Raw genomic sequence first — 26,190 nt, 5'->3', positions numbered from 1 at the left:
CATATCCTACTGTCAAGATAAGACAAGACAAGGGTCATGACAGAGGAACACATGCAACCAGTACAACAAGTCAACACAGTTACAGGAAAAAACTGTGAATATATTGCAACACTCTGACTGAAAAGCCAGTCTACACCACTGTGTTTCGGCCCTTCTGGGGCTGGAATGTAACCCTTTCCTATGTGGGCCTTCATCAGGACAAAAAGACTGGGATGTCTGGGTGTTCTGCTTGTGCTGGCAAAAACAAATGGAGCATAGTGAGGGGATGGTGCTGTCCGGGTCGGTTATAAAAAATCAACATTACTTAGTAAAGCACACTGAATGTGATGATTCAAGTTAACTGTCTAATTTTAACTGGATGGGCTTACCGTGCCTGCTAGAAGCTGGACCACAGGAAGCTGAGGGTTGATGCCCTGGATCAGTCAGAGTCACTGAATGGGATGCTCTGCTCAAAAGACACAGGTCCAGTCTGTGGACAAAGTCGCTGTATGAATATCCAGAGTAAGATAGATTTACTCTATAGGCAGCAGAAAGTGTATCGTAGCTTACTGCAGGATAGTTTGGTGTGAACCTGCAAAATTAAAATACTGATCTGTTGGGCGTTCCTTCTGATTGCTAGATAATGGCCACAAAGTAATACGGCGCATGATTACCTGAGCGCTGAATTATCTTGGGAAAATTCTCACAAGTGTGGGCATTGCCAGATGATAAATGCTGTGTGGATTGTGACTGCATCAGGCACGGTCGTTGACCAAGAGTACAGTGAACCCTGGGTATGTGATTCCTGTAATCAGGACAGAACGGGCGCATGATTAGTAATGTGCTGTCAGAGCGCTATTATGCGTATAATGCCACAGGATCTCTGTGTGATCAGGTGGCTTACCTCTGTTTATGGGCTGGATCTGAAGTGAAGTTGCCAGCATCTCTTAGGGATGGACGCCGTTGCTATGGTCACCGCTGCTTAAGTAGTGGTGGCCATTTTGGGAATGCCAACGTGGCATCCGATGGTGTGGGTGGGCTTGCTGCTCGAGTATCCATCTGTGAACAATTAAAATGAATATTAGGATGTCCTCAGCCTGAACGGCGAAAAGTAGAGGTCTTAAATCAAGTTGTTGAGCCGTTGCCATGGCAACAGAACGGAACGGACGGCTCCACGAATGTAGTGTGGACCAGATATAACCAAATGGAGACTCTATTGGGTCTAGACTTAATGGAAAAAGACGAAGTACAGCATAGCCCTGTATTGCAGAGTGGCGTGAACCGTGTCGAGGGGGGGGCGTGGCCACGAGAGTCCTCCCTATTTGCACAGCCAGCTAAGTGTGTGGAACAGATCCAGTGTATCTGCACAGCAGTTTGTGTGCATGGAGAGACTGCCCCATCTAATGTGGAGTGGGATGGAAAAAACCTCAGGGTGGTATACTACATATCCGTGTTAGCGTGCCAGATAATGCGGGATGAGTTTAATTCCTTAGTTAGTGCATGTCATCACAGTACATCAAAATACACAGTTCCCTTACATCGTGTTCTAAGATATAGCACGGAACAAAGAACTCAATACACAAATTGCAGCCTATATATGCCATTTTATCTGCGTGGAATGAAAAGGAAGCCTTGCAGATAAGGCCAGAGTATGGGTGCCCAGGCTCTAATAGTGGCACCCTCAATTACTGACGGACTGGAGGAGTGGAATATCACTTGTTATGGATCATATCAGCTTTCTAGGAATCGTAGAAAGGATTTCCATTCCACAGAAATATTAATCCCTGCTTAACAGTATTTAGCTTATGTACCCATTTTTGCTCTAACTGGGTCAGTATTTTGTTCATGTCTCCCACTCTCAAGGTGGGTTTCAGAGTCTGTAAAATAAACCATTTCAGGTCTGTGCCCTTATGTTGTTTCAGGACGAAGTGCTCTACCAAGGGTTTATCCGGAATCTTGTTCCCAATGCAAGAACAGTGCTCGGAAATCCTCATTTTGATCGGCCTGATTGTCTTGCCTACGTATAGTATACCACAGGGGCACTCAATGATGTAGATCACACATTTAGTGTTGCAATTAGTGTGATCTCTTAGAGTCCATTTAACGTTCTTATACTCGAAGACATGTTTGTATGGTGAAAGTGCAGGCTACACAGTAGCCGCACTTGTAATGGCCTTGAACAGGAGGAAGATTCCACAGGGTATTAGTGGATACAATGGGTTCCATGAAAGTATGGACCAATGATTCTCTCAAATTCTTTTTGAGTGTAAAACAGGGTATTTTTTCAAGAGACCCAGAATGTTTTACCAGATGCCAATTCTTTTTGATAGTTTTTTGTATCAGATCACTCAAAGGACTGCACGTGGTTACACATACCAGGCAATCTAAATTGCTTTTGGATCTGGTTTCGAGGCATTTGTCCCTGGGAGTGTGGGCAGCTCTTTTATTTGCGTCTCTGATTGCTCTTCGTGGGTATCCTCTTTGAGTCAGTCTAAACTGAAGGTTTTGTGCATGCTTTTTAAATGTATCCGGCTCTGTGCAATTCCTCCTGATGCGTATAAATTGGCCATAGGGGAGATTGTACTTGAGGCCATTAGGATTATAGCTGTTAAAGTGGAGCAAACTGTTTCGGTCAGTAGGTTTTCGGTACAGTTCTGTCTTGAGTCGATCTCCTTTTTTATAGATATGGAGCTCCAGGAAGTCGATGTTATGGTAGTCCCACTGTATGGTAAATTTAATATGTGGGCTCTGCTGCTTTAACCACAGAAGGGCCGAAACACTGTGGTGTAGACTTTGACTTTTCAGTCAGTGTTGCAATATACTCACTGTTTTTAAGCAGATCGAACCGGAACCAAGACTCTTGTCTGCCAGTAGAGGCAGTCCTGGCTGGTCTGCCGTGGATGAACCAACGAAACGGGATGAACAATGGGCATCCAGCAGACCGAGGGAGCTGGAGCGTGTGTTCAGCTAGAGACCCGCAGCCCGAGAAGGAGAAAATGCTGCAGACACTACAGCCGATGGAGAAGCAGCCCGAAGCTCGAGAGGGAACACTGAGAAGCCCACAACTGACCGGAGAGCACTGGCAAGTGCCATGAAGGTATCTGGGTTGCCGGACAGTTGGTGGGACACCAGAAGAGGTGAGTGAAGAGTGGTGAAAGATGGGTTTAACACCAATACCCACTAACAAATAGCCTCCTGGGCCATAATTTATTTGTATTGGTTTTTTATAACGCGCTTAATACCGGAGTTCGGTTTCTAAGCACAGATCTGGGATTTGAACCTTTGTTTCTCTGCGTGGTCTTGCTTGCAAGACCAGCATGTTGCCCCTGTGCTGTTCTTCGTTCATCTTCGTGGCAGTACCTGGCAGGGTAGTGAACCAGGTCTGCCAATGCAAGGAGAAGACTAAATCCGGGTTTGGGACTCCCACACAAGAACGAAGCAAGCCTTAAACCATCTTCTTCATGGCTTTACCTAGCAGGGTAGTGAACCAGGTCTGCCAGAGCAGGAAAGAGAAGAAAGGCCATGGGAAAGGAGTCATTCCCCCTGGTGTTGTGAACTGTGAAACTAGAGCCAAGCGCGACCAGGGAAGGGTGTCCTTCCCTCTGGTGTTGTACACTGTGAAGGGAGTGTGAGAACTGTAGAGGAAGAGCCAAATACCCCTACCAGAAGCTCCGCCCCTATATTGCCTATATGTTGGGAACCGGAAATTGCGACATCCGCAGTACCATTGAGGAAGCCTATAATGCAAAGAATCCTTGAGACAAGGTATCCATTGAGAAAACCCTATATGCATTCATGAAGAAATAACGGTCTTCTGGAAAAAGTCCTGGAAGAAGTGTGAAAATGAACAGGAACGAAGACTGGTGACGTCATAGGAGACAGAATTGACGCACCCAGAAAACACACAAATGAAGAAGGAATATAAATATTCTATAGAATCTGAGGATGAAGTATCGAAGTAAAGCAACATTTTGGGATCGAAATGAAGATTGCTCATGCGAAGAAACACTGAAGAAAATGCTAAGTCGTTTTACAATTGTACAGATGCAGTAACGCAAGTAGACGATGTGATCCTGAGGCTGGCTATGTAGTAAATAGATTGTGGCGATACGCCAATGTATATTCATAGGAATGTATAGAATCTGGATGTTCCACAATGCACTTTAGCAAACTTAAACCCTGTGAATAGAAAGGGCTTAAAGTGTGGCACAGTTGAAAATAGCTGATGGCGAAGGAGAGTTTAAGAAAGGCTGGCTGGCCCAGTGTCAAGAGTCGGGCCACCGTGAGCCTGGTTATCTGTCAGGAAGCTACGTGAACGTGAGAAAGAAACAAACTTCTGTTTGAGGTGTAATGGAAAAAACTGAAAGTGCCAAGAGTTCATCATTTTATGCAAGGAAGAGCTTGAAAACGTGGTCTCCAGTCACATGGTCAGATGGAAATAGACTGTGGGTCGAGCTACACTGAAACCAGAAGATAAGACCATGCCACACTCCCTTTTATTCTCAGGCAATGTGAGCCTCTACAAGGCCGAGTTCAAAGCCTTAATTGAATGGCAAACCGCAAGAGTGATGATGGATGAGGGTTAATTGGGTGGGGTGGCATGACCAAGACAACCCTCGCAGCACCTGGGGTAACCAGCTTGCGTGCTGCTAGCAAGTTGAATATTCCAGAAGGGTACAAGCGTGCCACCCAATTATAGAGGGCCACGTATCAAAGAGCTCTATAGTTTGAATAGCCAATAGGGTGTTGAGTATTAGTATGACACGGAAGATGACTTGCACTTAGGATGGGCTGATCTTAGAGACCCAATCACAACCACAGTCAGTATGGAACGTATACCTAGATGTTCCCTTTTAAGCCTATCACTTTCCTTAGTAGATGTTCTTGGTTTGCCACGTAGGATGACGTCCGTAGTGATGAATTTTCAGTGTAAGAATGCGTTTTTTTAAGAAATGCGTTGGGACTATGCTGTGCGATGTCCATTGATGTCCGTTGTAACTCCCCGTTTTAGATCATTGTTAATAAAACAGTACAGTGTTTTGCCAACTTCCCGAGTCGGTTTGATTATTGATGTATGAGTACATTTTGCTACCCCATCTTAAAGGGCCCTAAGCCCCAGGGTTCACATGGTAGGAGAGGTAGGATGGTTAAAGATCCGTCGACCCAGTAAGCTTTTAAGGGTCTCGGAATATCGGACATCCTCCGCCATTTAGCTGGAGGGACCGCAAGGCTTCCTGTGGATAGCGGACGAAAATATCTTGCAAGACAGTAGAGATATGTGGGACGGGTCCCTCTTTTACAAAAAACCCTCCTGGTTTCCACAAGGAGCTGAGCGGACTGAAAGCGACAGTGTCGGTTGAGGAGGAGACGATCCCGAGGGTCAGGACCTGAAAGCAAATGGTGAGTAGATTGAGAAAGGTGGCAAAAAATGAATGAATAATAATTGGGAAAAGTGAAAATGCGACAAAAGTAACAGAGGGTTGGTTGGGTATTTTTTAAAAAAAATCTTTTATTGTATTTGGTTTAATCAAACCTTTCCAATTCACATCATACAAACAAAAGAAATTGAATAAGTATATTACATTTTAAAAGCAAAAAAGGCAAAAATAACATAATAACATAATAGCATAAAAGAAAAAGGGAAAAAAATCTATTTGATAGGTCAAAAACACTGATTCAATGAACAGTAAAAACATTTTGTTACACAATTCACCCAATTCGTTAAAAAATAAACATTATTACAGAACTTAAAACAACAGAATCAAATTCTACCCCAACTTAATACTTTTAAGAAAGCCCGGCAGGAATTTTGAATATTAAGACGACAACAACAAACTATATTGTCCGATGTATATGTAAAATAGTTTCGCAGAGTACCCAAGTGGACCTGCCTGAAGTCTTTCAGTGCCCTACATTCCATAATTAAATGCCTAGCATTTTCACCCTTCATATCACAGAACCTGCAGTTACTTTCTTGTGGTGATAATTGGTTTCTTCTGATCAATATCTGCTTTGTTGCTAGTAAATTCCATCTGAGCCTTAACAGAATTCTCTGACAGTACCGATTAGTGAAGAGAAGTAGTATTTTCGAGACAGTTCATAGTCTTTTGTGTTTATGGCTCAAATGGCTTATAGAGCCGTACGCGTGGAATTGCTCTGTAGTCTTAATCCAGTCGTAGTCCAAGAGGCATTTTTTTGTTAACTGTGGGTTTCCAATCGGGGTATCCAGATCGGAATCAATATTATGTAGGATATCTTCAGTTATTTTTGAACTCCATTAAAAATATATTGTTTTCCATATTCCTACTCAACAACTCATAAAGTGAGTTTAGCAGTGGAGCCATAATTTTCCCATATAAGGTCAACATCCTCCATTGGTCACGCACCCAGAGTGAAGTAAGTTCAAACCTAATAGCTGGTACAGGAACTGCCCAAGAGACACTGAGGACCCGTCTCCAAATACTACCTTCTATTTTATTCAAGGCCGAACTTGTCACCGCAGGGAATAGTTCAAGAACGTAGGTTAGCTTTTGTACTATTTTGCCTTCAAAGAATATCAAGGCCGGTCTCAATGCAAACCTGCCACATTTTCGGTCTTTTCTTTGTATTCGGGATTCTAAAAGCTGTGCTTTGCAATTAAGATTGGCCAGCAAAGTCTTTGTTCCCTGTTGTGAACCAAAAGTAAAACCCAAATACATAAGGCTATTAGACACACCTACAGCTGCCCCTTCTATGTGCCAAACAGAAAGTTGCTTTTTACGCACCACCTTAGAGAAGGACAATATTTTTGTCTTATCTGGGTTTATAATTAAATCATTATCTTTAGCATACCTGGCAAAAGAATCCAACAGCCGTTGCAGACCTCATTTTGTACAATCGAATAATAGAAAGTCACCTGCATATGCTAACCATATAATCTTATTTTGTCCCCCTTTTGGTGCAAGCAGTTCCTCATTTCCCAAATAAAGTCCTGCATCGGATAAGTATTAGTTGAAAATCCAGGGAGCTAGGACACAACCTTGTCTAACCCCCCGATAACATTGTACGCTGGCCGACATGTCCCCCAACTGGCTAAGACGTACCTGTATACCACAGTTATAGACGCCCTCAATTAGTCTTAACAGGCCTAAAGGCAGGCCCCATACTGCTAGCGTCTGCCACAGCCTATTACGATGAACGCAATCAAATGCAGCCGAAAGATTGACCAAGGCCATGAATGTTTGTCCCTTCACCTTACTCCAAGCATCTTTCTGTAGGCATTTCAGTACTAACCCGTTCACATTGGTTGATTGTCCCTTATGGAACCCCGTCTGATACACATTAAGTGGATGAAATTGATTTTCCCAATCTAAAAGATGCGTTAGGAGGAAAGCCAAGAAGATTTTACAGTCGGCATCCATCAGGGCAATGGGTCGGTAGTTCTTCGGATCCGACATACTCCCACATTTAAAGATCGGAACTATATGCGCAGAGCTCCAGGAAGATGAAGTAATACCAGTTTTCAGAATATCGCTGAACTCTAAGTACAACGGGTTCGCCCAAAGAAATGGATCGGACTTAAAGGTGGTATTTGTTAAGCTGTTCGGCCCGGCTGCCCGAGATCTCTTAGTACATTTTTGATTAAATTCACTACAAGGTTAATATCCAGGGCAAGGTTCCATCTCTCAAACACCAGGTTTTCCCAATCTAGCCCTCCCCCTTGGGCATCTGAACCCATCACTGGCCCAAATTGAGTTGAGAAAAATATCAGCCAGTCCTTTTCCAAGATAGTTTAATTGGGATACTACAAAGCTGGGCTCTTGTCCATTAACCACGGACCACAAAGAACTAACCTTTGCCTTAATCAAAATCCCCAGCATTCTCTCAGCGTCATCCTGGAGTAGTTGGCATTTAATCGCTTTACAAAAATGTCTATATTTTTTTTTAATTCGCCTGGTACATGTTTTTTACGAAATCTTGTCAAGATTTGAAATCCTAAGCAAGCGTAGATTCCTTCTCATGAGAAGTTTAGCTTGTGCAACCTCGTGGTTATAGCAGTGGGTAGGTCTTATACTCGTGCCGCATCTCTTTGTTGTTATGCCAATATTATCAATCACAGACCCACATAGTTTTTGTATTTCTTCTACGTTAAAATAATTCAGTTTCCACTCAGTGGTTGCGCTTAATGAAGCTTATGATTTAGGATTTCAATATTACCAGGAGTCTATCTGACAGCAGAACCTGACGTAACTGAAACCAACTTGATTTGAGGTCTAAAATACCTAGTAGTAACAGCAACATCAAAGGCTGCTGATAGAATAGAGTGATCACTCCAGTCATTTGGTGTCACCGTAAAGGCAATACATTTACTTCTTAGCGGAGTGTCAAAAAAGATATAATCCAACATAGAAGAACTAGTACCTCCATGCCACGTATGCCAGGGTGAGGACTGAGTAGAAATATTCTTAGAGCCCACCAGTGGCGAAGTCCAACATTACCTAGTCCTACATAGCAGATTTGTACCAATTTTCCTCTTACTTGTTTTTCCCCTTTCATCTGTGTCCACTTCACAAACACCCCATGGTGGTTTTTTTAAAGTCACATTCAGCATTTAGGTCGCCAGCTAGAATGATCCAACCCCTATCATGCTTCAACAACCATTCACTAATTAAAGAACAGATCTTTATCACGAAAGTTTCAGCAATAGAGATACCTATGTGCCAATAGGTATTTATAGTCAAGAGCTTTAGATCACCATCCCTTGAGGTAAGTTCCACTCCCAAAGCTCCAAAAGGGAAGCCCTCTATAACGGTACCATCCAGGCCCAAATGATTCCTGATTGCAGTAATTTGGCCTCCTGAGGGTCTTCCCCCCAGATTTAGCTTTTGCTAATTGATCGTATATCTTGTACCCATCTAATATAGTGGAACAGGACAACCATGTTTCCTGTAGGCAAATGATATTTGCTTCTCGTAGGTTTGCAAGACAGAGAGGATTACTAAAAAGATGCTGGTGTCCTCTGGTATTCCATGACTTTAAGGACAACTTAATATCTTTATTAGCCCCTAATTGGGGTACAGGATCATTAAGGGACCAATTTCTGCCACAGGGTTGAGATCAGAGCTTCCCAATCAATATCCTTTGCCTGTTCCCTTCCTTGGTTAGCAGTACTTACATTCCACTCCTCATCCTTCCAAGTGCATAGGGATGTGCCCACCCTACTCCGTTCTTTTTGTAGGGTCGGTAAATCCTCATGCCTCATTGATTTCTGCTCTATTTCAAAGGCTGTATTCCCTAAAATATCTTTTTGTGTCAGAATAAGTTCTCTAACCAGTGGAGAGTCAAGGAACATGTAACTCACATCAGTACAGTTTCTATTCAGAAAAGACACCCCAGAGATGTCGTTAAAGCTCACAAGGGCCAACACTGGGATTTCAGCAAATATTCTCAGAATATTTGACCTATTTAAGCAGATCCTCTCATCAGGACCCAATAGACTTCTTATTCTTAACGTATTAGCTGAATCGTCCGCCTCTTTCTTATTGGTCTTTATTTGAGTATATGCTTTCAATCCATTACCAACAAATTCAACAGTCTTTCCCCCTTTGTCCTGTATTCCTTACATGACCTCCGACCAACATAGGTGGCTTTTGAAGCAATCCCTGGATAGACAATTGCTGGGGGTAAATCTTGTACCTGTAGTTTGCCTTTCCTGTGGCTACTTTCAGTCCCTTCTTTCTCCAACAGCCCACAAGATGGTTCTATAACTGTAGGAGGAGCCACTGCAGTTGGGCCCCAAATGTTAGCCGGTCACTGGGGTCCAGACAGGTAGCCCAAAGTTTACCTTATCTGTACCGCAGGATCTATCAGAACAAACAGTTTTCCCCAAACCACTTTGGCCAGCCAACATTGGTAGCCCAAAAGATGCTGAATGTAGGTTCAATATAGGCACCCCTTTTAGGGCCCTCAGGGGGGAGTTCTTGACTTTTCCCAAACCACTACCCGATCCTAATCTTATTTGTGGATTGTCCATCTCCACATTCGGGGGGGGATCGGATAGGGGACCTTGGTGAGACATTCTATGTTAGGCCGAAGAGGCAGTCTCCCCTCAGCCTTGTTATTGGTATCAATGAAATGATCTGGTTGTACTAAGATTTCGACAGAAACTGGTTTTGAGTGGTCTGCCTCCCATTCCTTTAAGCCAGGCCCAGTAGATTTCTGCTTGTTTCTAAAAAATGTAGTTTGCACAGTTTTAAGTGCTAGGGTATGTTGTCTTTTTATCATCAACCTCCGCCTATTCTGTCTACTTTTCTTCTGAGAGACACGATTAACAGATTTTGCAGAGGCCTTAATGTTACCGGCCACCCGACCTTCTTTCACATATTGCGGGTTGACATCACTGTGCCCTTGGTCCCCACCACAATTTGCATCACAATTTATAGCAGAATTAGTACCCCCTTGTGTTGGTGGTAGCCTTCCTGAGGGCGGCGGCCTTGTATTTATTAGCCCCACTTTAACTGCAGCAGAAGTCGTAACATCATTGCATTCATTTTCAGTACAAGCACCATCTGAAATCTCAATATCTCTGAACTAGTCTCAACCACGATAGGATTTAGTTGAAGACTTCCTCCTATCTTCTGGGCCACAACCAAACCTGATGACGTTTCTGAGCCTATATATTCCAATTTATTATTAACTTCAGCCAAAAGCACTGAACCAATATAATCAACTTTAGCATTAATTTCTGTCATCGCAAGTTGGGTTGATTTTAATTCCGACCAAACATTGTCATAGAGGTCTCCAAATGAACTTAACACAGCATTCAGGGCAGACACTGTAGGGTGGGAGAGGCGAATCCTCTCACCCACTTCTTGTAACATATGGTGCAGTTTAGAAGTTTCATAGTAGGTCTTCTGGACCTTCTCAATGTTATGAAAATTGATATTTTCCTCCCCACAACCCCTGTTTTCCATTTCCATTTCCTCTAAGATGTTTGTGAGAGCCGTAGGTATATCGTGTACTGATGCATCACACGTCTGCTGCATTACACACTCAGTTAATCCCTCAGTTTTTTCATTATCCAAAAGCTTTGTCTGAACACTCAATAATGCTTATGCCCATAATGTCATTATGTCCCCCAAAGAAATGATGTTTTATCATAAGAGTGGTCAAGCATTACATTCCCTCTATTTACATGTGGATGTTTAAGTTCAGTGCTGGTTGTTCCAGCTTTTACTATGTAATGGTCCATGATTCTTTGGCCTGAAATAGGGCCCCGAGATTTAATTCTTCTAGGGGTAACAGTTAGAGACTTAGTTGGCAGTATCCGAGTATCGTTATTCAATGCAGGCTCCTGTGATGCATGGACAATATCTTTCCGTATCAGAGCCGGGTTAAATTGGTCATCCATTTTTAATGTCAGTTGTGGTACAAGATCATTTTGGTCAGCAACTTCTCCCTGGGCCAATTGCAATTCCACATAGTTAGCTGTAGGGGAAAGTCTACACAGCCACGTTGAGACTGCTGGATGGATCGATTTTTTTTTTTTTTAAAACTTTATTTTTGCATTTTGGTAAAACATGCATATAAACAGGCCCAAATAGTGGGCTGCAAATTTGCCGCCATTGCCCCCCGCCGTGCCCGCCGTTTCTTGGCAATAGAGAATGTCTTTCCTTCAGCTTGCTAGTGTGGGGGATGGACCTCGTCCCCACGCTATGGCTGTTATTCTACGCGCCAGTACCAATAGTATGCTTGCTAGTTTTCTAACTGGCGATAACGATTTCGTCAACCCTAGGAGAGCCACCCTTGGGACGTGCTCCATCCCCTCGCCGATTATTGCTTCGGTTTCACCAAGTACATCTGACCAGAATTTGGCCACCGTCGGGCAGCTCCACGCCAGGTGTAGAAAGTCAGCGTCAGGTGTCCCACATCTGTTGCATGATGCGTTTGACTCAGGGTGATGTCCGTTTCTCTGTTTGGGGGTGTAATATGTTTGGTGCAGAAAATTGAAGTGAATTTGTTTGAAGCGTGAGTTAAGTGACACTTTTTGGGTCTGTTGTAGTATGTAATCCCAGTCTTTGTCTGGAATGGGCGTTTGTAGCAAAGTTTCCCATCTTGCTTTTGTTTTGGGGTTTGGTGGCAGTGTGTCCATGAGCAGGGTTTTGTAGATAGATGAGACCAATTTGCCCTCCCCTTGTGCCTGAATTACTCCGTGCAGTAGCTGCCAAGTGGGTGGTGGTTGTGGGAACGATGGGATGAGGTCTTGTAGGGTATAACGGACTCTAAAGTATATGAAAATATCTAGGGAGGTGGTGCTACCTTTCTCCTTCGCTTGCTGGGGTGTTATGAAGGTTTCTTGTATGAAAAGGTTGCCTAGTGTACTTATTTTGCATTTGTCTGCCCAGTATAGGAACACTTTCTCAGCAGTAAGTGGGACCCCGGAGATGAATTTGACGGGGAGTAGAGGCGAGTATCTGAACGTATCTTATACTTTTGGGCCATTTTCCGCCATATTGTGTATGTAGATTGCACTATGTTCAGTGTTGAGTGTGGGACAGCCTGTTTACTGAAGATCACGGCCCTCAGCAAGTTGGGTGAGGCCAATGCCTGTTCGACCTGTACGTGTAGTCTTATGAACTGGGGCTCATACCAGTGACTGAGGAACTGGGATTGGGCTGCCCAGTAGTACCATTCCAAATTGGATAGTGCTAGGCCGCCCTTGGTGACAGGGAGAACGAGGGACGTGTATGCCACCCTTGCGGGTTTGCCCGCCCAAATGAGGTCTAGAACCAGACTTTTCAGATTTCCCAAGCAGCGACGTGCCAACAAGATAGGGATGTTGGAAAATAGATGCCATTTTTACCAACGAGGCTCTTCCCCAGAGGGTGAGCGGGAGACTTTTCCACCTGTTCACCTTTTCCCTTAGTGTTCTCAGTGTGCTTTCATAGTTGTCTTTGAAAATGTTGTGGTGGTTCAGGGACATCAGGATTCCTAGGTATCGGACGTGAGCTTTTTCCCAATGAAAGTTGAAATCATCTTTAAATGTTCTGGTCTTAGTATTTAAGGGGAATACGATTGATTTGGATTTATTAATTTTCAACCCTGATACCAACCCAAACTTTATTATTTGAAGCATGATCGGGTTGAGGTTTTCGCTGGGGTTTTGCATGTACAGGACAATGTCGTCGGCATAGAGGGATATTATCAAACGGTGAAGTCATATTTTGAGCCCTCTCTGAATTTGGCATTCTCTGAGGCGAGCCGCTAGGGGCTCCATCACAAGGGCAAATATCATGGCAGATAATGGGCATCTCTGCCTGGTGCCACGTTGGAGATTTATATACACCGAGCGAGTCGAACCGAGGGTGATTGCTGATTGGGGCTGATTATAGAGGAGCGAGACCAGCTTGATAAACTGTTTCCCAAGTCTGAGCTGCTGCAGCACGGCAAACGAGAAGGGCCACTCGACGAAATCGAACGCCTTGTCGGCATCCAGCAGCACCGCTACTGCCTGCTGATCGGGGTCCATGCTGCCAGAACCCCGAATATTCTATGTATCCCAAATGTTGTGTTTCGGCCAGGCTCCAATCCCACCTGATCTGCAAGTACCAAAGCGGGCATTAGCGGGAGTAGTCTGTTTGCGAGAATCTTTACCAGGATTTTATCATCGAGATTGATTAGTGATATTGGGCGATAGGATTTACATTCTTCGGGAGGTTTGTCTTTTTTGTGCAGGAGAATTACATTGGCTTCCCTTAGTGTTTGTGGGAGGATGCCGGATTCAATCGCTTCTTCAAAGACATTTTGGAGAAGGGGCGCTGTGAGTCGGGCGAAAAATGTATAGAACTCGCCGGTTAACCCGTCGCATCCTGGGGCTTTGGATGGCGGTAGACTTTTTATTGCTTCTTGGATCTCATCTAGTGTAATGGGTTCGTTCAGTGGCTCACGGAGTTCCCTCTCCACCCAGTACAGTTCTGTGTCGTTGAGATAGTTCCAAATCGCCTCGATGTCTGTTGGGTGCCTGGCACTGTATAGCTCTTGGTAGAATGCTCTGAACATTTCGACTATATCTTCTTCTTTGTGCAGTAATTTTCCCTGCGGTGATCGGATACTATCCACCCTTGTTGGTCTCCTATCTGCAGCTATGAGACGTGCAAGTTGGGCTCCAGGTTTCTGGCCTTCGCCATATTGTCTAATTCTGTGATTGTGGCCCAGAAATTTTAACTCGCGTTCCGCTAGGTTTCTGAAGTTGAGAATTTCTTCTTTCAACATTGCCTGGATGTGGTCCGAGTTATTAATGGCTTGCTGATTTTCCAGGCCTTTCAGGTGAGTTTCGCTGGTGCCTAGATCTCGTCTGGTATGTTTCAGAATTCCGTTTTCTTTAGCCAGACAGACGCCTCTTACATAGCATTTGAGTGATTCCCACAGCACCCCTGCGGAGTTGACAGTGCCCTGGTTAATTTCAACAAAAATGAACCTGGGCGAAATGAGATCAGAACATCTGTACACATTTAAACAATAGTAAGTCTTGTCAAATATATATATATTTATTTATAAGCAATTTACACGAATATTGTTCTCAACATCCACATTTAAACACCACGATTCATTCCATCATTCATTCACATCCGAGAATGTTTTGGGGAGTATTTGGCAGCTGCCCCATTGCCAATTGCTGTGTGCGGAGACTAGCAAATAATCGATACGAGAGCTTGTATTATGGACGCTTGAGTGATATGTGTAGTCTCGGATTTCCCAGTTCTGGTTTCTCCATATATCAGATAGGTCGAATGCTTTGCAGATCTCCTGCACTTGTAGGCTGGCCTTGGATGGGTTTGCTGTTGGCTGTGACTTGTCTTGCTGTGGGTCGAGATGTGTATTCAGGTCGCCTCCCCAGATTATGGTTGCGTTGCGCACTTGCGCTAGGCGGGACAGCACCCAGTCGAAGTTGTTTGCGCCGTCTGTGTTAGGGGCGTAGGAATTGACGAAAACCACCTCCTCTCCCTCCACAATCCCTTGTACCAGGAGTGCTCTTCCATCATTGTCCCTTTCCTTTTTGATCAAGCGAAAACACAGCGAAGAGTGAATGAGGATTGCGACTCCCCTGGCGTAGGATGAGAAGAAAGAGAAGTAACGGTGGCATCCCCAATTGCGGGCCCACAGGTGTTCATTTTGAGGCAAAAGGTGGATCTCTTGAGTCATGGTCACCTCTATCTTGTGGCGTATGAGCAGTTGCAGGATCTTACGTGTCTTGGCTGGGATATTGCCCCCTCTAATGTTCCGGGTTGCTACTTTGAATTGGCACAATGATGTTTTATATGGGACCCCTGTGAGGGAGTAGCGGTAGACTTCTCCTCGGTGATGTCCCAGCACTTTGGCCGACTGGGTCGCATGGGAACTTCATCAGACGTGAGGGCGTGCGAGGGGCGGGCGCGGGGCCCGGGGCGAGGTCTGTGGCTGGGCGGTGGTGCATGGCGCGCATTTTGAACAACAACAACATTATAACAACTTTCCTTACATGTACAACCCCCAACTTGTCTGTTTGGAAACCCCCCAACTATAACGCAAAACGTGCTGTGCACGGGGCGCAGGTGGCCTTCCAAGACTTAGGCCTGAACCTCCCGATTGCGAAGATTGACCTGATGGCTTGTTTCCATCTTGCTTTGGATCAGTGTCACGGGTGTTCATCAAGGCGGGATTCTCCCCACCCTTTCTCTGCTTGCAGATCCGGCCTTTTGGTTTGCGGGTTTACATCCCTGCCTGTCAAGGAACAATGTGGCTTCCTCGGGGGAGTTGAAGAAGTGAGCATTTCCCTCAAGTTGAATGCATAGTCTCGCAGGGAAGAGCATCAAATACGTGATTTGGTTGTCGCGCAGCCTGTGTTTGACATGGGTGAACGACCTCCTTTGGGCTTGGACTGACCGAGAGAAGTTCGGATAAAACTGAATGTCGTCCCCGTCGTAGTGGAGTTTGCCCTTTTTTTTCTTGCCATTCTTAAAATCGCGTCCCTGTCCTTATAGCTTAAGAGCTTGGCGATGATCGGTTGGGGGGTGTCCCCGGGATGGGTCTGGTTGCAGGGATCCTGTGGGCTCTTTCCACCACGAATAATTGCGACAGAACAGCAGGGCCAAATAGCTCGGTGCATAGTTTCTCGATGTGCTCCTCCATTTTGTTTGGTAGCTGTTGCTCCCTAACTCCGACTATCCTTATATTATTTAGTCTGGAGCGACCTTCCAAGTCCTCATTTTTAGCCAGAACAGTTTTCATTTGGCCCTCAAGCATGGAGACTCGGGTGGTGAGTGATGATGCGGCGTCGTCCAGATCAGAGACCCTTTGTTTGACGGAGTCTAACCTGTCGCTGTGTTTATCGAGGCAGTGTTGCAGCCGGTCCACCTTGGACGAGAGTGAGTCTATCCCTGCTTTTAGTTCCATTAAGATCTCACTAATGTCTGGTTGTTGCAGGTGTTCTTCATCTGATGGATTAGTTGGGGATTCTGGGCGGTTATCCAATCTGGGCGTTTTGGGTGCTGGGCCCGCATCAAAATGAGTTTTCTCTGGGACTTGTCTGACTTCCCCATCTTGGCCTTGGCGGATATGTGGGTGCCGTTCGGCTGTTTGTCCTGTGCTGTCGGAGGCAGGGTCGGAGCCCCCAGTTTTTGCGTTTTATGCCTTGAACGTGGGGTGGGACGGATTAGATGTGCCCGGTTGCTGCGTGTGCCCTGGGATGATGGGCCGCAGATAATCTCACATGGGGGACTGGTGGTATTTAGTAGTTATCTGTCTCTGGACCAAGTTCTTTTCCCTTAAGGGGTGTCGCTGGTTTCTGGTGTTAAACAAGCAGATTTTTGCCGCTGCGTGCCGCACTAGGAGGGGCCAGGACCGGGCTGCGTGGAGTGTCGTTATGGCCCGTCGCCTAGCTGAAACGGCGGGTGTGCCTCGGGGAGCGGAGACCTCTGCAGGGTATCCCCTTTCTTGCCAGCCCTGGTTAGTGTTGTTGGCTTATTGTCCTGTGTGCTTTCGTGCGCCTCCCGCCTCTCACCTGCCGGTGTCCGCTCCAACACCGTCTTACTTCTGGGTGTGGGCCTTGTAGCTGCTCAGCAGGGTCGGGAAAGCGCCACCGCCGTCCCGGGCGTCTTCTCTGTGCACTCGGGAAGGCAGGCCGTGTGCGGCTTGGCGGGGGCCGTGGAGCCGCTTGGCGCTACGGGGCGTGGAGTGTTGCACGCAGCGGGCCAACTCCCGTAGTGCTGCCCACCGGTGCCACCTCCCTGCTGCTGTACCCGGCAGGTCTCACAGGTGAGACCGCGGCTCCTCCTACTAATCCCGGGGGTTTGATGCCGGGTGGTTCGCAATTGTGCAGCCTGTACCAAGGCCGATTTGCTCTGGATTTTCGGCAGGGATGAAGTGCCACGCTGGAATAGTGTAATTCTTGCGTATTTGGTGATTTCGCCTCGGGATTGTCACGATTAAACAGGATTCATGTGGGAGGTAGCCAAGAGCTTACAGGGGGGCCGCCATCTTGGTTGGCCATCTAGCCCCCTCTCTGCTGGATGGATAAATGATTTATTAGCAGCCATAACCAGTTCCCCCACGTCAGGGATCAACAAATCTTGTACAGGAATGTTACATGTCAGAGTCTTAGAAATTATCTGGCTTCGTAGGCCTGATCTCAAAGCTGGATTGAGAGTGACCGAGCCAAGAAAATATTACCACAAGTGTAAAAAGCCCAGATCAAAGGCCCTGGTACACCACCGCTTCCTGCAGTTTCTGGGCTAAATAATTGAAGGAATAGAAGATCGTATAACCCAGATCAAAGGACGCGGCACACTACCGCAACCCGCAGCTCTGGATAAATATATTTATCAGAAATGAATGTTCATAATGGCCGGATCAGAGGGCGCGGTCTCAAGGCTAATTAGATGGCCCGGTGATATTTGTATTCCCCAAATAGAAGTAAAGAGTAATAAACCAGTACCTTAAGCGGATTCGGGTAAACCTCAGACCGTACCCCAGTGGCACTGCGGGCGCACAGCAGCACAATAAAACACTGCGCACTCTGCGTGTCTGGGGGATTTTATAACCTCCAGACCACGGCGTGTAGATGGTGAAAGGACGGGGAAGGACTTGCTTTCCTTCGTTCAGTGCTGAGTAGCAGTTGCCAAGGTTTTCACAGCCGCCGCTCCTGACAATAGGCTCCTTCCACCGTCCAGCCAAACAGCTCCTGCAAGGGCAGCGCACATGTCTTTTTGTAGAGGCACGTATCACGGCGTGCTCAGTCAGCTGTTCACTGTCAGCTGTTCACAGCATGAGCTCCAAGGTCCTTAAAGGAGACATACGCTCTGATCACGGCTCACCGAATACACAGAATATAATGCAGAAATAGAGTTACTATGCCTGACTCCACACGAACACACAGCCAAACAGTTCCTCCAGTGCTTTACTCTCCAGGGCTTGGTTGGGTATTTAGTTGAAGACGAAGAGCGTCAAATAAGGTATATGTCGAGGTGCATCACGGATAAGCCCAGAGTCCTACGTTCAAGCAATGTTTTAGAATAAGTTATTTCAAAATCCAAGTGGATAAATGGATGACACGTAGACATGGTCTGCGAAAGGAAATAACTTGCACTCCCATCAGAGTATTTTTTTAGCGGCAAGAATAGCAGCGAGGAGCGCTGAGAAGAGTTATATGTCGAGGCCTGCTAGTCTGTCTATTTGTGTATGTTATGTATTTTTTATATAGAGAAAAGAATGATATGTCGAAAAGCGACAAACGATAGATTGTGTTAAGAGGTTAAGACTAAAAAACGTCTATTTTGTTTAGTCGTCGGTACCGACTGAATAGGTAGCGTGAAGTAAAGTGTGAAATAGAGGCTTGGAGTGGCAACGATTGGTGCACGCTCATATTTATTATTTTTCTGAAATGTATTTTTTTGGGGTGAAATAACGCTAAGTATCGACAGTCAATTGAGACTTGTCGCAATGGGGGATGTTACTCCACTAGTACACCTGTGTAAGCAACTGCCAAAACACGCACCCAAGCTTAAGCAATACAGTGCAGAATGGGTTAATAGTACGGCAGATAAGATGTTTATGCCAGGGCCACAAGGGGGATCGCTGTCAAATGCGGTTTTGCAACACATGACCACATACTTGCACGCTGCGTACACAGGAAAGAAATTGGAAAAAAGGTTTGCTAGTTTAGAGCTTTGGAAGATGTACCAGAGGAACGGGAAGACCCGCCTCCTGAAGAGTGGATGCTTAACCAGTGTAAAGAGAGGGGTGTTGATTCTTCTGCTCCCCTTACCACGCCTGAAGTAAATGGCGATAGTACAAAAGATGATGGATTGTATCCATTAAGGGAACTGAAGGCAGCGACCGGGTACAGTAATCCGATAAATGAACCGCCTGCTTATAGCAGTGACGAGAGTCCAGAAAGGACTTCAGCAAAGGAAGTGATCACTAAAGTCTTACAGGAAAAAGAGAAAAGTGAACGGACAAATGTGACCCTAGAGATCGAATGAGAAATTAAGAGATGGAAAGGAGAAAAAGACAAAGCTGTCAAGATAGCGCACATACAGAATGGATGGGTGGTCAGATATTGCTCAAACTTGATAGGAAGAGCATTGAGGAAGTGAGGCAAGGAGAAGATAAAGATGAGCAGGATAAAAAAAGACAGGGATTGAAAGAAGATGAGTATAAAAGAAAGAGTAGACAAAGACGAGAACCGATGTATCAGGAAGAGCAGCTAAGAAAGGAAGAAAGAGCAGAAGAGCAAAGAAAATATGACAATAGACAGAGAGCAATCGAAGAACGAGCTAGGTTAGAAAAGAAGAGAAGAGGAAGAACAGAAATTGAGAGATAAAAGAATGCAAAGACAAGGAGTTACATAGGGCAAATGAAAGAAGGGAAGCGAAAAGACAGGAAGAAGAAAGGGTTAGAGATGAAGCGAAGAAACGAAGGGAATTTGACGAGGAAATGGAACGAAAGAGAAGACAGAGGACACGCGACATTGATTGCATTGAGAAAGAGCTAATGGAACCAAGTCCGGTAGTATCATGGGGCGACATAGGGGAGTTTCTCCCGTCGCAAGATGCAATGCCAGGACCATCTAAGGTAAACCTAGAGGAGAATTTTGAGATAGGAATTTTCGGAGACAATCGATAAAGCGTATCAGGAGGTGAGGACAAAAAGTGAATTGAGGAACAGGGGAAAAGATTGATCTGAAATTGCCCAGTCATGAGGCAAGGAAGGAAGCCTGTTTAGTCTTGAGCATAGAGTCTTGTCTTTGGACAGGCTGACTCTAAACAGAGACGAGAAAGATGACCGCCATACTAGTTGGGGACAAGATATGTCAGACGAAGAAAGGGCACCCGTCTGTGTGGAGGAGGTTGCCAGTGCATGCGGTCCTGAAGGGTGCTTCAAGACAGACAAGGAAGTAAGATGGTCGGGCTTAGACCAACCTAAAGAAAGGACGCTAAAGCCTATGGCGTACCCAGAGCGATTTATAGGGCGATCTCACAGTGAGAGGGGGAATCGCTGCCATATGTGAGCAGATTAAGCTAATTGCCAGGGAGAAGGCGATCAGGAACCATTGTCCCTACTATGGATAGGCAGGCGATGGAAGCCGATTGCGACTTTGGGATTTTGCAATTCCCTATATTAGAGAAAGGAGGGGTCAGGCCACAGTATATCCCCTGGCCCCAGATGTATAAAGACAATTTAAGATGCAAATTGCACAGCTTAACGGCAGCTGCGGGGAAATGGATTTATGAATTGGAACAAATGACAGGAGGAAATACCTTAGCCATAGGGGACATTACGGGTCTTCTAGCAGCTATCCTTGGGGAAAGGGCTGATGACATTTGGACGAGAGCAGGATACTCAAGTGTCACAGCACAGAACACAGCGCATGACATAGTGCCGTTAAATAACTGTAGGGCGGCAATCTGGAAAGCGCTCAGAGTACAATATCCTGATACATCAGATATAGGTGCATTTATGGCACGTAAGATGAAAGAGGACGAAGATTCGCTTGCTTACATTCAACATTTTCAAGTGGTCTTTGGAAACTCGAGAACCGTTGGGGAAATCAATACCAGTATTCTATCATATTTTGTGTCAGAGATTGCCAGAACAGGTACAGAGACAGCTCAAGAAGCTGATGGGAATGGAAGCAAAACCATGGGCAGAAATACAGTTGACCATTGCGCATCAATGCCGATTGTTTCAAGAGAAACATAAAGAGTGAAGATGCTAGGAAACTTGAGGAAGCTAAATTAGTTCAGAAGAAATTGTCAAAGTACGCTATAGAGGGAGCAGTACTGACAAGCGGAGAGGGGCTGGGAACGCAGCAAGCAGCGGGTATGTCACAAGCAAATAATCTGCGACAGCCAGACCAAGTAGCGCATGGGTTTATGCCGATAGGCAGGGGAGCTGGTTTTAGAGGAAGAGGAGGTTTTCAGAACAACCAAGGAGGTTTTCAGAATATGCAGAATGATAATCAAAGCCTGCAGGGAGGGCAGATTAGAAGACTCCCTCCTGTGTGTTGGACATGTGGAATGACAGGGCATATTATGCGAACATGTGGGAGCCAAGGGTATGTACAGAATGGACAATTCTCAAGAGGGGGGGCAGCTTATCCTCCTGTGAGCTCGCAAGGCAGGGACGGGTTTGCCCATGATCAGACAGTGTATCAGGCACAAGTACTGCAAACGCAACAGGCTTTACAACCACAGCGAGCACCATTGAATCGGCCGCAAGGGCAGTCACAGCACGCACCCATGCAGATACAGCAGAGTGCAAACACAGGACAGTTATTGACTCCTAGAGTAGGGGGTATCAATGTCACGGGAGGGAGTCCTTAAAAGCATGTATCCACAATAGGACAGCTCACAGGGGGATTTGATGTGCAAGTCACTGCCCTAAAGTCTCTGTCCTAAAAAGCTACTTGTCTGTAACATACTGCATTTCCATTTCTTCCAACAGCTTTATACAGAGTGTATTTTGACATAAAGGCTGTGTGGACATTAATCTGTTTTGTTTTATTGTATGTTAGCCTTTCCCTTTTTACAACCTTGCTTCCCATTTGAGAGCATAGGCTTGACTATATGAAGAAGCCCAAGAGCCAGGTGTGGAAGGTCTTCCTGAACCCTAAATAGGATCTAGGAAAATTATTCTAGCGATCTTTGACTTAATATAAGGGACAATGTCAGCTTTCATGCTTGCCTCACCAAGTAAAGGCTGGCTGGAACCCTTAGTGTAATGACATCACATAGCAAAGCTCAGTCTCTTTACCTTGAATGAGACAAAACCGCACACTCTGTCCTCAATGAGATAGCAGTTTGCTTGACGTTGACTTGGAAATTGGGGGAGACTGAGAAAAGAGGCAAATGCCTTCTTACCTGAAATAGGTGCCTGAAAGATGGGTTCTCTGCTAACACATATTTCTAGGAGTAACAATGGAAAAGAGGTAATGATCAGCGTATTTGAGAAGAACCATAATAAATGTAGGGAACGGGAGAGGTGGAATTCATAAAGAATTGGAAAGTAGCTAATTAAAATGTATTTTTCTGTTTTGATTTGGAAAAGAGAGCAGCATATTCTTTCATGCTCAGTAATACTTTAATATTTGTATTTTTTACCTTAGAAATATTGAAAAAGTGTCCAGGGAGAAATTTGGACGAATGGTGCAGCACAGACTTTCAGAGTTAAAACTCCGACATGCAACACGATCCCCAATTTCAGGGCTCATCGAAAATGCAGTGGTGGAGGTATTGTGGGAAACAAAAAAGAAACTGTTGTTCATTATATGCAATGTGCTGTCTTGAAATGCTAGTTTGCTGTATTAACACTTCCTTGTCTGTTGGGTAGTCTCAAGCATGCTAACCCATCTCCCATGCACCAGTTTTATTCATTTCGAATCTGTTTCTGAGCATTGAATTTGGCCCACTTAGCTTCAAGGTAAAGGTTGCATTTTTGTATGACATTTCTTTTTTTAAAAAATATATATGTTTATTAATTTGAACAGAATTAAATTCATACCAAAATAAATGTTCTTGTACATAAATTGAAATAACCATATCAAATATAAACAATAGACACATTCAGTACAGAAAACCGGCATTAACAGAAGTAATAAACAGAGTAAACTCACAACATTACAGACCAAGGTAATGACCAACTCCTAGTCACCAATATGGAAAAGTATTGATCAATGGGGAAGTGTCTGACCAATAATGACAATTTATTTATTCAAGGTGCCATCCAATCAGGGTAGTGCAGCATTTAATATAAGATTATGTCCAAAATGGAGTAGAACAGTCCACCGTTCCCATGTCCCTTTTTTCAGATCCTGATCTCTCTTTTGGCTGTAGGCCACTTCATCATATTCTTTAACCAAATGTCCATGAAGCGAGGGCCCGGACCTTTCCTCTGCTGTGCAATTTGATGCTTTGCAAGAACAAGGCCTAACATTAGACATATAGTCAATATTTTTCTCTTTTTCTTAATTGGTGTTAGCCCAAGTACACCTAGTTTTATGGATATATCGAACACCCAGCCAATGATCTGACCAAGTACCGCTAACACTTCACTCCATAAAGTTTGAACAAAGGAACATCTCCCACCACATGTGCAGAAAGGACGCTACGTTGACTTTGAGCAAAAGGTCAGGGGACAAATGAACACGTTGTTAACATTTCAAATGTATTACTTTGCAGCACATATTACAGGACCCCTTAGAAGTAATGCATGCCCTCTACCATTCCTCATCCTCTGGCCGTCTGCCAAATTTGCTTCCTACCTTCCATGGACTGTAGTTTATTGCTTTTTATTTTTTGGTGCCAAAGAAAAATCGGGATCAATTTAGGTGTGGTTAGTTTGATAATGGCATCAGCTTTGAGGTGGACACACTAAAGCACACACTTCCGACAGTCCTGATCCTGAGTACCCTCACCCCCTGTCTCTATCTTTACATAGGTTTTTTTAGTGCATTGCAACAAATGAGCACAGCAGAAGTATTTAGGACTTCATTCCGCTCCCCTGACTTTCCTGGTGTACTCCCTTCACCTCCTAAAGTTATCAGCAAAGTCTTATCAGTATTCTGTTAGGTCAGCGCGCACCACACAGGTTATTAATGTACAGAGTTACATAAACAAAGGCTAGTGCTGCACTTAGCAAGTGTGTGGTTAAATCTCGCTTTCATGTGCCAAAATGGAACTGCATCTTTTCGGCAAGCATATATGCAGTGCTCCAGATAAGCTTTTGAAGTGGGTGTATTTTACTCCCTATTTTTTAAAGTTGTGAGTAAAACGATTTTTTAGGGAGTGAACACTTAAGTCAAATTCCCAATGGGAGTAAAAACATGTTTTAACTGAAATACAGAAATACTTTTGAAATGCGTATGCCTTTGCACCTAGTTACTCATATCCATTAAAAGATACACAAGTGTTTCTTCTGATCAGTCAGTAAGATTAGTAGTTTCTTCCTGTGGTACTACGTGTACAACTGGTCCAAACATATCCATGGAGCTGTGTGGGTCAAAGCAGGGGCTCAAGGTCCACCATCTCCATTTCCTATTGTGCTTTTTTGAGAGTATTTGTTTATTTTTAGGGAGTGAAAGTGGCTGATCGATCCCTTATCTATAGGGCTGCATATATGTATTATAAAATATATCCCTTGCCAACTATATTACGCCGGTGCAAGAGGTATAGGCCTAAGCCTTCACAAATCCATACATTTGTTAACTTTTTTCTCTTTGTCTTCTTTTCATCAGAATTCACTAGTTCATACATTGCTACTTAATATGCTTTTGACTCCTCAATTCATCAAACTGCCCTTTTCTTTCACACTAGGAATACATACTTTGTCAGGTTCAGATATACACTTTACCCCCAGTGGCTAAAGACATAATATTGTTGTTCACAGCATAAAACAATGTCTACTCTTGAAATTCAGGCCTGGTCTTTCTGGCACAAGCATCAATTTCAGCATAGGTTAGAAAAAAGGTCTGTCTGCTCTTAGTTCAGCACAAAAAGTGTCAAAGCCTATACATCTACCATTGCAACACGATTGCTACTTAGTGTTTGAACCCACGTCATTCGATCTGCCTAACAATGTAGGTTTACCATGGCTAATAGTGTTGCCACAAAGAGGGAATGCCGGGAAATGCACAATTGTGTAGCTATCTGTGTGCATTTCTTTCAAACCCAGTGTATTGCTTGCAAGTTTTTGGGATTACTGATAAACTGCCCTGGAGATAAAACAGGAATGTTAAGCAGGCTAGTTTGAGCAGTTAGCGCCAAAATAAGCATAGGGTGAATGGAGGATAGCACAGGGGCAACGCAATGGTCTTAGAAGCAAGAACCCGCAGAGCAACAGAGGTTTGAATCCCAGATTTGCGCTTAGAAACCAAACTCAGTTACAGTATTAGGCGCGTTATAAAAAAACAATGAAATAAATAGTCATTGCATCATCACTATGTATCTCAACCCAAGTGAAGACATATTGCAATAAGGCTGCGACATATTAAGCTTCGCAACAAGGTGCTCCACCCATCTTCCTCATTCTGCAATTTTAAGTTGTATTTGTGTTTGAATACGGCCTAGATTTTGAGCGAAGGAAAACACTGAAATGCACATGGAACCCTGAGCAACATTATGATTTTTGCCAGTAAAATGCACCCCATCAGAGACATTGGGAACTTAGGCCAAAAAATCAACAGATGTTACCAAATTAGTTTGCATCCTGCAAAATTCGTATGATAAATGTCTACTCTTTTGTGCTAATTTGCATACCCAGATATCGGAAGGCAGGCAGGCAGGCACAGTAATAGTAATAGGTGGGGACTGCAATTGATCAACTTTGCAATGTATTTGTAAACCAGATATCAATCCAAAATCCTCTATTTGCTTCAGCATTTCTGAGAATGTGCACCCTGAGTGTTGCATGTAGAGCAAAATATCAACGTAAAGTGACATTTGATGAGTTTGTCTAGCTATACAGGACCCCATTTCTGAATATTTCTATCATTAAACAATCTAAGGGTTTCCATAAATAATAGAAAAAGCAGTGGAGACAACAGGCGTCGCACGCCCCTGCAAAGCTGCAATTACGTGGACTTAGTGCTATTCATCTTCACTCTGGAGATCAGATAACTCTACAATAATTGGACACATTTTAAGAATCCGAGACCCACCCCAAACCTCTCCAATAATTCAAACATAAAATACCAGTCGA

At 44.5% G+C, this 26,190-nt stretch overlaps 1 protein-coding gene across 1 annotated transcript in view; it reads left to right on the top strand.

The window, feature by feature from the left end:
• LOC138488252 (uncharacterized) overlaps positions 1–26,190 on the top strand; it is a 2,582,589-nt gene that overhangs the window by 686,860 nt on the left and 1,869,539 nt on the right. Inside the window, exon 8 of the mRNA XM_069615092.1 lies at positions 22,601–22,724. Coding sequence (XP_069471193.1) covers positions 22,601–22,724 — 124 coding nt within the window. The remainder of the gene's footprint in view (positions 1–22,600; positions 22,725–26,190) is intronic.

This window comes from Ambystoma mexicanum, chromosome 9 (assembly GCF_040938575.1).
Source record: "Ambystoma mexicanum isolate Mex_15411 chromosome 9, UKY_AmexF1_1, whole genome shotgun sequence".
Lineage (NCBI taxonomy): Eukaryota > Metazoa > Chordata > Amphibia > Caudata > Ambystomatidae > Ambystoma > Ambystoma mexicanum.
The sequence above is the reverse complement of the archived record's forward strand: the minus strand, read 5'-3'. Positions and strand labels throughout refer to the sequence as shown.